We start from the raw sequence: 13,228 nt of genomic DNA on the forward strand, positions 1-13,228 counted from the left end.
ACAACTCTGGATTACAGGTGAACAGCCTGGGCTATTTTTTTTTAATTCTCACCTTGCATTTAGGCCCAGTTAAAAAAAAAAAAAAAAGAAGAATGTCTGAAGTTTGGCTTTAAATTGATAAATAGCAACTGTCCAAATGGAAGAATTTACAGCGGAACTAAACATTCCGACCCTTTACAGCCAAGGAAACAGACACAGTTTGATATGCAGCTGCCATGACGCTAAAATTTGATCAGTTAGGACATCAGCCATTTGATGGCTTTACAGTTTGATTGGGAGCACAAGCAACTGTGGGGTTGATTTACCAAAACAGAAGAGTGCAAAATCTGGGGCAGCTGTGCATAGAAACCAATCAGCTTCCAGATTTGTATTGTCAAAGTTATAAGCTCATTGGCTACCATGCACAGCTGCAACAGATTTTGCACTCTTCAGTTTTAGTAAATCAACCCTGTGACAGTTATTCACATCATCAATTATTCTCAGCCTTGAACGTACCCGTTTTGGGAAACCATTAAATCGAGTTGAGTTCTGCTTTAAATACATTTTTGGAGTTAGGCCCCGTACACACGACCGAGTTTCTCGGCAGAATTCAGCCAGAAACTCGGTTCAGAGCTGAATTCTGCCGAAAAACCCGGCCGTGTGTACACTTTCGGCCGAGGAAGCCGGCGAGGAAATAGAGAACATGTTCTCTATTTCCTCGTTGTTCAATGGGAAATTTCAGCTCGCCGAGGTCCTCGGCGGCTTCACAAGGAACTCGACGGACAAAACGATGTGTTTTGCCCGTCGAGTTCCTCGGTCGTGTGTACGCGGCCTTAGAGATACAGAAATTTGTTTTTTGGCCATTTACTTTGAACAGAGGTTCGGCTGTCCATAATATAACAGAATGACCCACCTGAGCCGGGAGGAAGTTCTGCTGGAGTGTTGGCAGGTGCATGTGCCCCAGGGGGAATCTGAATACCAGTGAAATTAGATGATGGCACATTTCCAGGTTGATATGTGGAAGATGTTCGTTCCGATGCTTGACCAGTCATGGAAAACATTGCCTGATCATCATTTTCATCTGTAACAAGAAACATCATTTGCATTAGGCGTGAAGAACAAAAACAAACAAACAGAAAAAAAGAAAAAAAACAACAACAACTTTAAATTGCCTTAGCTCATTTTAACATATGCAGGCAAAGTAATCAAGTCTACAAATAAAACTTTTCACTTTCCCCTTTCTGTTGCTGTCCATTTAAAGCTCTTCTGTGTTCCTCTGGTGTCCTGCCAATGCAAATTTTCTTCAATTATTCAATAAAGTTACCTTAAGAAATGGGACATACAGAGAATTCATCCCTAGCATACCTAAATTATACACCAATCAGCCATTACATTATGATCACCCACCAAAACCCGTTGTGCCATGGACTCCACTAGACCTCAAAGGATCTGCTACTGATGGCTGATGCCTTGTACACATGATCGGATATCTGATGGAATCTAGTCTGATGGATTAATTCGTCAGATATCCGATGAAGCTGACTTTCATCAGTCTTGCCTACACACCATCGGTCAAAAATCCGTCCGTGTCCAACGCAGTGACATAAAACACTACAACGTGCTCAGAAAAATGAAGTTCAATGCTTCTGAGCACGCGTCGACTTGATTCTGAGCATGCATGGATTTTTGACCGATGGACTTCCACGCAGACGATCATTTTTTTCTATCGTTTTTTTTATCCATATTTTATCCATATGAAAAATTTAAAACATGTTCTATTTTTTTTCACCGGAAAATGGGGCCCAGACACGATCGGTTTGTCTGATGAAAACAGTTCATTGGTCTGTTTTCATCAGATAAACCGATTGCGTGTACAGGGCTTTAGTGCCAGATACTACAGCATTCCTTCAAAGTTCTGTTAGGTGTTAAAAGGGCCTCCGTGGTTTTGGCTTGTTTTTCCAGTCCATTCCACAGCTGCTCGATTAGACTGAGATCTGGAGAATTTGGAAGCCAAGTCAACACCTCAAACTCATTCTTGAATTCATCAAACCAGGCCACCTTCTACTGCCCCTGACTCGTCTGTGGCTATGCAGCCCCATATGCAAAAAACTGCCATGCCATGTCCTGACACCTTTCTACAGAAACGACCTTTAACCACTTAAGCCCCGGACCATTTTGCTGGTCAAAGACCAAGCCACTTCTTGCGATTCGGCACTGCGTTGTTTTAACTAACAATTGCGCAGTCATGCAATGTGGCTCCCAAAAAAAATCTACGTCTTTTTTTCCCACAAATAGGGCTTTTTTTTGGTAGTATTTGAACACCTCTGCAGTTTTTATTTTTTTATTTTTTGCGCTATAAACAAAAATAGAGCGAAATTTTTTAAAACAATGCAATATTTTTAACTTTTTGCTATAATAAATATCCCCAAAAAAAAAATATATATATATATATAAAAAATGTTTTTCCTCGGTTTAGGCCGATACGTATTCTTCTACATATTTTTGGTAAAAAAAAACAACACAATAAGCGTTTATTGATCGGTTTGCGCAAAAGTGTCTACAAAACGGGATAATTTTATGGCATTTTTATTAATATTTTTTTTTTACTAGTAATGGTGGCAATCAGCGATTTTTATCATGACTGCGATATTATGGCGGACACATTAGACACTTTTGACACATTTTTGGGACCATTGTCATTTTTACAGTGATCAGTGCTATAAAAATACACCGATTACTGTGAAAATTACACTGGCAGTAAAGGGGTTAACCACTAGGTGGGCGCTCTAGGGGTTAAGTGTGCCCTAGGGATATGTTCTAACTGTAGGGGGATGGGCTGTGTGTGCCAGGACAGTGATCACCGCTTCCGATTACAGGAAGCTGTGGTCACTGTCCTGTCACTAGAAAGATTGGGGAAATGCTTGTTTACATAAGCATTTCCCCCTTCTTCCTCACTGCACCACGATCGCTGGTATGCCCATGGACATCGAGCCTGCAGGACCCACAGCCAAACACACGGAGCTTGCGGCGGACAATTCCGGCTCCTTAAAGGGGACGTATATATATATGTCCTTCTGCCTGTCCGTGCCATGCTGTCGACGTATATTGTCGTGCGCTGGTCGGCAAGCGGTTAAAGAGGAACTCTCCTCTCCCTCCATTTTTTACCCCTGTTTACATTTTACCATCTTCTGCGGAGTAAGCATACTTCAACGGATCCAGCATTGAGCTGCTGGGATCCTCCTCTCTGCAACCACAGCACAAGCTAAGCCTTTTAAGCCTAAAAATATCTGTAAGAGAAAAAAAAAAGAAGGAACACGATATCTGCGCTGCAGAGCGGGGAGCCAGGTGGAGAGGGGGGGAAGGAGAGTGCCACGGGAGGGTAAATGTCTTCAACTTTTTTTTTTAAGGAATTTATGCTACAGTAGTTCTTCTATTCGATCGGACTACGTCGGTCAGCCTTCATTCCCCACTTGTATCAATGATCCTTGGCCACCCATGATCCTATCGCTGGTTCGTCGGTTTTCCTTAGACCATGTGACAGACCTAACTGGGACAGAGGCTTTTGGAGGACCATGGGCCCTTGCATTTGGGGGGAACAGTGCTCTTTGTTAGCTGTATGCTTGGGACCCTTGAGGTGGTGTTACTTTTGATTCAGGTCCATGTCTCCCAAGATACACAGACTCTGGGAACCCTGTATATGCCATATTACAAATAGTGACTGATTCATAATGTTCTGACACATACTGTTAGAAGATGCTGATGTCAAATCCACCTGTCTGTTGTCTGCTATAATGTAAACGAGCATGGCTTGTAAGAGTCTTTCACCCATTGTTGGTTGTGCTAATTAACCCTACAATTGTATGAAGGACTTCTGTGTTGATATGTATGATAATGTGTATTGTAGTTAGGGAGTCACATCGGCTCCTTTAAAGGATTAGTTAATTAGCTCATGTTAATTTATGTTTCTGGTTACAGGTGTATTGTTAGAGTAATATGAGCAGGAGGGGGGAACTGCCTATTTAACTGTATTTAAGACTTGTATTCTTGTTCTAATAAACAGTCCATGTTCAGCAAACAAACAAGTATTTTCTTGTTTGTAGTTGTCAGTGGTTGGAATATCTGAGATCTATATTCAGACTGGGAGGAAGCGGTATATGACAAAAGCACTCAAGTGGAGTGTGGGACGTTTCTCTTGTGGTATGAGACTGATAACATACCACAAGAGCTGCAGTTTCGACTAGCCATAATTACAATTTGACCCTTGCCAAAATAGTTCAAATCCTTACACTTGCCCATACTTCTGCTTTTAATACATCAACTTCAGGGAAAACATGTTTACTTGCTATGTAATATAACCACCCACTTTCAGATGCCATTGTAACAAGATAATAAATCACGTTACCTGTCAGTGGCCATAATAGTACGTTGATCAGTGTATATAAGTACTTCTTTGACTACCAAAAAAAGAGCAAAAGCTATGGATATGTACATGCATGCTCTCTTATTTAGAACACTCGAAATGCTGCCGCTTTTCTCCTTTTACCCCCCTGAGCATGTTTCTTTTCTACATCCTTACAGAAATTTAATGGAATGTATGTATTATATAGAAATAAATGAGGATTATTGACACGATGAATGAGATACACTATATTGCCAAAAGTATTGCAGCGCCTGCCTTTATATGCACATGAATTTTAATGGCATATTGAGTTGGCCCACCCTTTGCAGGTAGAACAGCTTCAAGTCTTCCGGATAGGGTTGTGATCAGGACTCTGTGCAGGCCAATCAAGTTCCTCCACCCCAAACTTGCTCATCCATGTCTTGATGGACCTTGCTTTGTGCACTTGTGCGCATTCATGTTGTAACAGGAAGGGCCCATTCCCAAACTGTTCACACAAAGTTGGTAGCATGAAATTTTCCAAGATGTCTTGGTATGCTGACCCTTTAAGTAAGAGTTCCCTTTACTGGAACTAAGGGGTCCAGCCCAACACCTGAAAAACAACACCACACCATAATTCCCCCTCCACCAAATGATTTGGACCAGTGCACAAACTAAGGTCTAAAAAACTTGACTGGCCTGCACAGAGTCCTGACCTCAAGCCAAAAGAGCACCTTTGGCAAAAGTGTATATTGACAAAAATGCAACTCATTTTTATCACAAGGGTGCATTTTGTTGTTAAAAGTACTGCTTGAATAGTCTCTTCTCTTGAGGTTTAGATCTTCAATTCCAAAATTGAGATGCATACACCTGATTGTTATTATTGTTTCATAGTAAATATTGCTGTGAAGTTTGAGCCTCAAATTTGGAATTAAAGACCTAAATCTCCAGAGAAGCAACTAGTACTTTTAACATGATTTTAGTAAAGGAGTGCAAATGAGGTATACTAGAGTTGTATAATTATGAAAGGAGCTGCACAAGAATAGAATGGGAATGTCACATATTGTTCTGCTGCCGTGTGATGATGTTGCTAGTTGATATAAATACATTTTGCAGAATAATATATTTTTGCTGGGTGATGAAATATAGTGTTCTGGTGTTTTTTTTTTTGTTTTACTGTTGCTTGTAAATAGTTTTTTCAATAATTTTATTCACTTGCAGTATGTCATGTTCTTGTTTAGTGATAAATTGTGATTACTGTTGCAGCAGGAAGTGAAATTAATATTTGGCATTACATATTAGGCTCATTTCATTAACGGCATTATTTATAAAGCAGTAAATGTGAAATTCGCCAAACATTAACAAGTAGTTATTCATTCAGTTTAATGCACGCGCCAGAAAAATTCACCTACAATGAATATTGTTGAATGCCACATACAGTATCTCACAAAAGTGAGTGCACCCCTCACATTTTTGTAAACATTTTATTATATCTTTTAATGTGACAACACTGAAGAAATGACACTTTGCTACAATATAATAAAGGATGGCAGCACTCATGGAGCCCCAGATCATGACACTCCGACCACTATGCTTTACTGTAGGCAAGACACACTTGTCTTTGTACTTCTCACCTGGTTGCTGCCACACATGCTTGACACCATCTGAACCAAATACGTTTATCTTGGTCTCATCAGACCACAGGACATGGTTCCTGAAATACATGTCCTTAGTCTGCTTGTCTTCAGCAAACAGTTTGAGGGCTTTCTTGTGTCTCATCTTTAGAAAAGGCTTCCTTCTGGGATGACAGCCATGTAGACCAATTTCATGCAGTGTGCGGTGTATGGTCTGAGCACCACCCCTTCAACCTCTGCAGCAATGCTGGCAGCACTCATACGTCTATTTCCCAAAGACAACCTCTGGATATGACGCTGAGCACGTGCACTTAACTTCTTTGGTCGACCATGGAGAGGCCTGTTCTGAGTGGAACCTGTCCTATTAAACCGCTGTATGGTCTTGGCCACCATGCTGCAGCTCAGTTTCATGGTCTTGGCAATCTGCTTATAGCCTAGGTCATCTTTATGTTGAGCAACAATTCTTTTTTTCAGATCCTCAGAGAGTTCTTTGCCATGCGGTGCCATGTTAAACTTCCAGTGAGCAATAAGAGAGTGAGAGCGATAACACCAAATGAACACACCTGCTCCACATTCACACCTGAAACCTTGTATCACCAATGAGTCACAAGACACCGCAAAGGAAAAATTACCAATTGGGCCCAATTTGGACATTTTCACTCAGGGGTGTAGTCACTTTTGTTGCCAGCGGTTTAGACATTAATGGCTGTGTGTTGTTATTTTGATGGTACAGCAAATTTACCATGTTATACAAGCTGTACATTAACAACTTTACATTGTAGCAAAGTGTAATTTCTTCAGTGTTATTACATGAAAATATATAATAAAATATTTACAATAATTGTATGGGGGTGCATTGAGAAGAGGAGGGGCCTAGAGCAGTGGCAGAAACCCCCAAACAAGGAGGTTTGGGGGCGCTTTGTGCAATTCCATTGCACAGAGCAGGTAAGCAAGTATATACCCATTTGTTATTTTAATTAAAAACAAGTTTATTATTAAAAAACATATTTTACAATCACTTTAAGGATTGGTAGGCTGCCATATACAGTATCAATTTAAAGGGGTTGTAAAGGATTTTTTAAAATAACAAACATGCTATACATACCTCCACTGTGCAGCTCGTTTTGCACAGAGCGGCCCCGATCCAGGTCTTCTGGTATCCCTCGACGGTTGTTTCGGCTCCTCCCCACTACAGCCGCCGACTCTTATCAATCGGCCCCACCGTCCGGCGCGCCATTGGTTTGATTGCCAGCAGTGGGAGCCAATGGCTGCGCTGCTATCAATCATCCAATGAATGATCCAAAAAGCCCAGTCGAGAAGCTTGCTTGTTCACGACGCAGGACTTTCGAGGGCTCAGGTAAGTAAATGTGGGCGGACTGGGGGCGGCAAACATCAGATTTTTTTCCACCTTAATGTATAGAATGCATTAAGGTGAAAAAAACATGAATCTTTACAACCCCTTTATTCTCTTGAAGCTAAAATGTGTCATGTGAGTGTTTGCAAGTCAGTGTTTTTTTAAACTGCCAACGCCATTAAATGGGAAACCATTTAACAATTTCTAGGAAAAAAAAAACACATACTTGGCTTGTAAACAAGCTATACTACATACTGGGCAGTAGATAAGGAAACCTACTGTTTATAGAAAATTTCCTGCTGGTGTGGATGATTTGAGCTTGTAACAACAGGATCATGTAGAGATTAAACTCCCTAAGATTTGGGGATGTTTTTTATAGCTTAAGAAGAGTTCATGTGTGAATATGTAATTGATGGATTGGACTGCTCATAACAAACAGGTGGTTCTAGGTCTGTACAATACATTGCATCCATTTCAAATGTCATTGATATCACACCACAATCTTTATCTGCACAGCAACTTGCTGGTGAGTAAAAGATTATAGCCCATGTACAGTGCCTTGAAAAATCATTCATCCCCCTTGAAATTTTAAAAATGTTGTCATGTTCAACCAAAAATATAAATGTATTTTATTGGGGTTTTATGTCATAGATAGACCAACACAAAGTGGCACATAATTGTGAAATGTAAGGAAAATTAAAAATGGTTTTACATTTTTTTTTTACAAATAAATATCTGAAAAATCTAGCATGGATTTGTATTTAGCCCCCCGAGTTCTACTTTGTAGAACCACCTTTCACTGCAATTACAGCTGCCTACGTCTAAGCTGCCTAAGGGCTCTTTCACACAGGCGGCCCCCATTCAGGTCCGCCTGCCAGTTTTTTTTGCGGACCTGAACGGGCGCTCCGTGCTCCTCTATGGAGCCGCGGATGTCAGTGGTGACATGCGCGCTGACATCTGACCCGCTCCGATCCGCCAAAGTGTGACGGAGAAAAAAACTACTTTTCCATCCGTCTGGCGGATCGGGTGAACACGGACAGACGGTCCGTGTTCATCCGATCCCCCCATAGGGGAGAGCGGAGAAAAGACAGGGCGGTCCCTGCACAGTGTGTGGGAACCGCCCTGTCATCCGCCGGCTCAGCGGGGATAAACAGAGCGATCTCCGCGGAGTAAGCGGAGGTTCACGGGGCAGATCATTACTGATCCGCCCCATGTGAAAGGGGCTTAAGTCTTTTTTAGGGATGTCTCTACCAGCTTTGCACATCTAAAAAGTGACATTTTTGCCCATTCTTTGCAAAATAGCTCAAGCTCTGTCAGATTGGATAAAGAGCGTCCATGAACAGTAATTTTCAAGTCTTGCACGAATTTTCAATTGGATTTAGGTCTGGACTTTTTACTACACCATTCTAACACATGAATATGCTTTGATCTAAACCATTCCATTGTAGCTCTGGCTGTATGTTTAGGGTCGTTGTCCTGCTGGAAGGTGAACCTCCACCCTAGTCTCAAGTCTTTTGCAGACCCTAACAGGTTTTCTTCTAAGATTGCCCTGTATTTGGCTCCATCCATCTTCCCATCAATTCTGAACAGTTTCCCTGTCCCTGCTGAAAAAAAGCATCCCCACAACATGCTGCTGCCAGCACCATGTTTCATGGTGGGGATGGTGTGTTCAGGGTGATGTGCAGTGTTCATTTTCTGCCACACATCATTTTGCTTTTAGGCCACTTTCACACTGGGGCAGTTTGCAGGCCCTATTGCGCTAAAAATAGCGCCTGCAAACCGACCTGAAACAGCGGCTGATGTTTGTCCAGTGTGAAAGCCCGAAGGCTTTTACACTGGTGCGGTGCTCTAGCAGGACTGCTAGCCGCATCTTTGGAGCGCTGAAGAAGTGTACTGTCGGCGGTATTCACCCTTTTTCGGCCGCTAGCAGGGGGTAAAACTGCACTACTAGCGGCCGAATCCCGCCGCAATTCCAACGGTAAAGCGGCGTTTTACCGCCACCGCACCTCCCGCCCCAGTGTGAAAGGGGCCTAAGACCAAAAAGTTACATTGTGACCTCATCTGACCAGAGCACCTTCTTTCACATGTTTGCTGTGACCCTCAAATGGCTTCTTGCAAACTTCAAAACAGGAATTATTTGGCTTTCTTCTTGCCACTCTTACATAAAGGCCAGATTTGTGGAGCGCACCACTAATAGTTGTCCTGTGGACATATTTTTCCACCTGAGCAGTGGATCTCTGCAGCTCCTCCAGAATTACCAAGGGCCATTTGGCCACAACTCTATTTAATACACTCCTTGACTGGCCTGTCAGCTTAGGTGGCTAACCATGTCTTGGTAGGTTTGCAATTATGTCATACTCTTTCCATTTTCGAAAGATGGATGGAACATTGCTCTGTGAGATGTTCAAAACTTATTTTGATATTGATATTTCTTTTTATAACTTAACCCAGTTTTAAACTTCTCCGCGACTTTATCCCTGACCTGTCTGGCATGTCCCTTGGCCTTCAGGATGCGGTTTGTTCACTAAGGTTTGATATAAATCAGTGCCTTACTATTGTCTGCAAAAACAGTGATGAAGAAGGGCACTACACAGAGAAGTCCAAGTTGAATGGTGAGTGTTATATCCTCTGTGTTGTGAGGGACACAAGACTGGTCTGGTCTGGAACAATGGATGTTTATTTCAGTACAGGCTGTACACTGCAACATGCATCTCAGGACAGTACAGGTTATCTGCTTCCTACATGTGCTCTCTCTAAGATGGCTACTATGCCCCTTGACCCTTGTCATCACTGCTAGGTGGAGCCAGCCTTAAAGTGCCAGTACATGTGGAACCCTTCAGGTATAACAGTGAGGGGCCTTAAAAAGTGAATATGCCATTTAAACAGCTACTGTAGGCATACTCTTGCCACTAAAGTCAAAGATCCATTCAAGTTACCAAACAGAGGTTTTACATTTTCCATTTATCTTATCCAACCAGATTTTCAGCACACCTTGAATGGTACTGAAGCCCCTATCTAGTTATACACTGTTCAGCCTTTGTGATGAGTAAAGCTTAAAGCTCAACTCCAGGCAGAAATTACATTTAAATAGTACATTGTACATGAATAACCTTACTCCTCAGACATGATTCCAAACACCTCTCCTAAGCAATCCTGCAGTGTAATGGAATGGATCAACATCACAGTTTACTGCCCTGGAGACCAGGCAATTTTCCCTGCTCATTATCTTCTTGGGCAATGTTCCCCTAGCTGCCCCCAAGAGTTCTCCACCAAACAGAGAGAAGGACAGTGAAATAACTGTAGCTTTGGATAAGTAAAATAGACACTTCGTTTTTTTCATACCAGCGGTTAAAAGGGAAGGGGGGTCACTAATATACTGGAGCTGGACTTTAGATAAAGTGTAAAGTTCAGAGATGTCCCTGAACATACATAACTAGAATGAGAATGTATATTAAGATACACATCTTCCCTATGGTTCTAGATGGAAGGAGCTGGGAATCTAGCATATTCCAGCTTCATGAACCGTTCATGAACTGGGAGTTGCACGAGACCGCAGTGTTAAATTGGAATCATGATTCACATGCTGCATTTGTAAATGTAAAAAATATAATAGTCTAAACTATAAAATGCAGTTTTGTTATACAATTAAATACTGACTGACTGGAAATATTGCCTCTAACCTACTTAAAGTTTTGCATGAATCAGTGGAAAATTCCACACCAAATGCATATTTAGAAAACAGTTTTGATATGTTCCTGTTGCCTGAATGTTGGAATATGACAGATAGCTGTAATGTGAGGAGGTACAGCTGGCACTTAAGATTTTTGTGTGAAGTTTAATGTGTGTTTTTTTTTTTTTGTTTAATCACTTGGAAAATAGCCTAATGTTTAAATGTGCAACAATGACTCCCCAGACTGTAATATTTATATAGAAAACTGTCCATGATCCTAACCAGAGAGGCCAAGTCCCTACAGGACATAGTTATGAAGTATAACACACAGAAGTCTAATATTAGCATAATATATCATCACAAAAATAATATTATTTTAAGCATAATTTTTTGTGAACATTCAATAGGCTATTGGATTGTTTTTACCCAAAACCCTGCTGCTCCGGGTTAACTTGCAATATTATTATTTTTACTGAATACCAGGTCAAAGTTTGAGTTAAGTTAAAATGGAAAATGGGAACTCAAGTGGGGAAATGAAACAACGTTTAAAGTAATAATACCAAGATCAAAAAACCTAAGAGCAAATGTGATAGATTTACAATAGATTTATCAAATATATTTTGTATATAAGATAACCTTTTTATATGATATTTTTAGGGTATTACATACTATGTTATACACAAATATTACAAGGTTGTGAAGTTTTACATTAAGGGGTTTGTTAACCCACATCATGTACTTTATATAATCTGCTCTGCCTTATAATGATATGTCTCCCTGTGTGCGTCATGTAAAAAAAGAAAAAAAGAAAAGCTGTATATACCTTATCTGTGAGCGCCGATTAGCGGTCATGTCACACGCCACATCTCTCCTTTCCCTGTCTGACAGATGCAGCGGAAGGGGTTAAGATTCCTCCACTGATGTCAGTCTGAAGAAGAGGAGGAGGAGAGAGCCGGCGCGTCATGTGACCGCTGATCAGCGCTCACAGATAAGGTATATACATTTTTCTTTTTTTTTATACAACTCACACTGGGGGGCATATCGTTATAAGGCACAGCAGATTATATAAAGTACATGATGTTATTACAGCAGTAGCAGGGGGGGGGGCAGGGAGGACCCTAACACAGTAGCCGACACGCAGGGGGGAGAAGGACACAAGAACAAAGAGGAAAGACAGCAGGGCTGACAGAGGCACGCAAACTCACTATGATTGTCAGGGCTCAGCAGCCATGATTACCATGGTCAGTTTACAAAGAGGAGAGGGGAAATTGTCAGGATCAGCCATTTTTTTTTTTAGGTGTTACAGGTGGCCAAATGACACAGGACAAGCACTGTGTCATATAACATGCTTTAAAGAAGCAGAATAATAATAAAACATGTTTTTCTGGGTTAACATGAGCTTTAAGAGGAGTTCTTTTTACTGATAAATATGAACAAATTGATTTATTCTTTAAATATTGTTGCTGATGCAATGGCTGATTTTAATTATTCGCTTATCCAAAGTTCAGCGTTCCAGTTTTTCCTTTCTCATACACAATATTTAAACAAGTTTGTCAACTGAAAACCTATGGCCTTTGGAGTTCCACAAATCTTAAACCAAGCTGGACATACTCATGTTAGAATAACAATTTATTCCAGAAGATCATTATTCCTAAATCATCTGTAGCCAATATAATCATTCCCAAATGCAATCCTGGTCTACAAAAATAATATAAATTCCGTGTAGTACAAAAACATGTATGTGGATGTTATTATTCTGGGTCCTTTTTTCATGAAATGTCCCATTTCTGCATTGTTACAGCTTAAAATGACATCATCATCTGCATTTAACCTAAACCCTTCCGAAGAGGAAGTTGGGCTTCAAAGGAAAATGACACATGTAATCACTCTAAGACTCCAATTAGAGTAATGCTTATTGGAAACACATTTACCTACAGAGATACATGACTGCGTGAATGAAACGTGATACTTACAAAGACACACAGAGATTACAGTTATAGGATTAGTCTTTATATAAAAACAAAACAAAAAAAAAACTAAAAACTGAATGCTAAGAAAGAGATCTAATGTCCACACAATCTTTAAAGTAACTACTTTTAAAGGGAACATCAGCTTTTTGGCTTTGGTGTTTATAAATGTAACATAGTCAACAATATAGATTTAAGAATTCATCTATCTTTTATTAGAGAGAATCCGAAATTACAAACTCAATC

The 13,228-nt window shown here is 40.7% G+C and overlaps 1 protein-coding gene across 1 annotated transcript in view; it reads right to left on the reverse strand.

Moving 5' to 3' along the window:
• Positions 1-13,228, reverse strand: part of VTA1 (vesicle trafficking 1) — a 281,215-nt gene that overhangs the window by 63,714 nt on the left and 204,273 nt on the right. The window contains exon 6 of the mRNA XM_040350905.1: positions 893-1,060. Within this exon, the coding sequence (XP_040206839.1) occupies positions 893-1,060 (168 nt within the window). The remainder of the gene's footprint in view (positions 1-892; positions 1,061-13,228) is intronic.

This window comes from Rana temporaria, chromosome 4 (genome assembly GCF_905171775.1).
Source record: "Rana temporaria chromosome 4, aRanTem1.1, whole genome shotgun sequence".
In the NCBI taxonomy this organism is placed as follows: domain Eukaryota; kingdom Metazoa; phylum Chordata; class Amphibia; order Anura; family Ranidae; genus Rana; species Rana temporaria.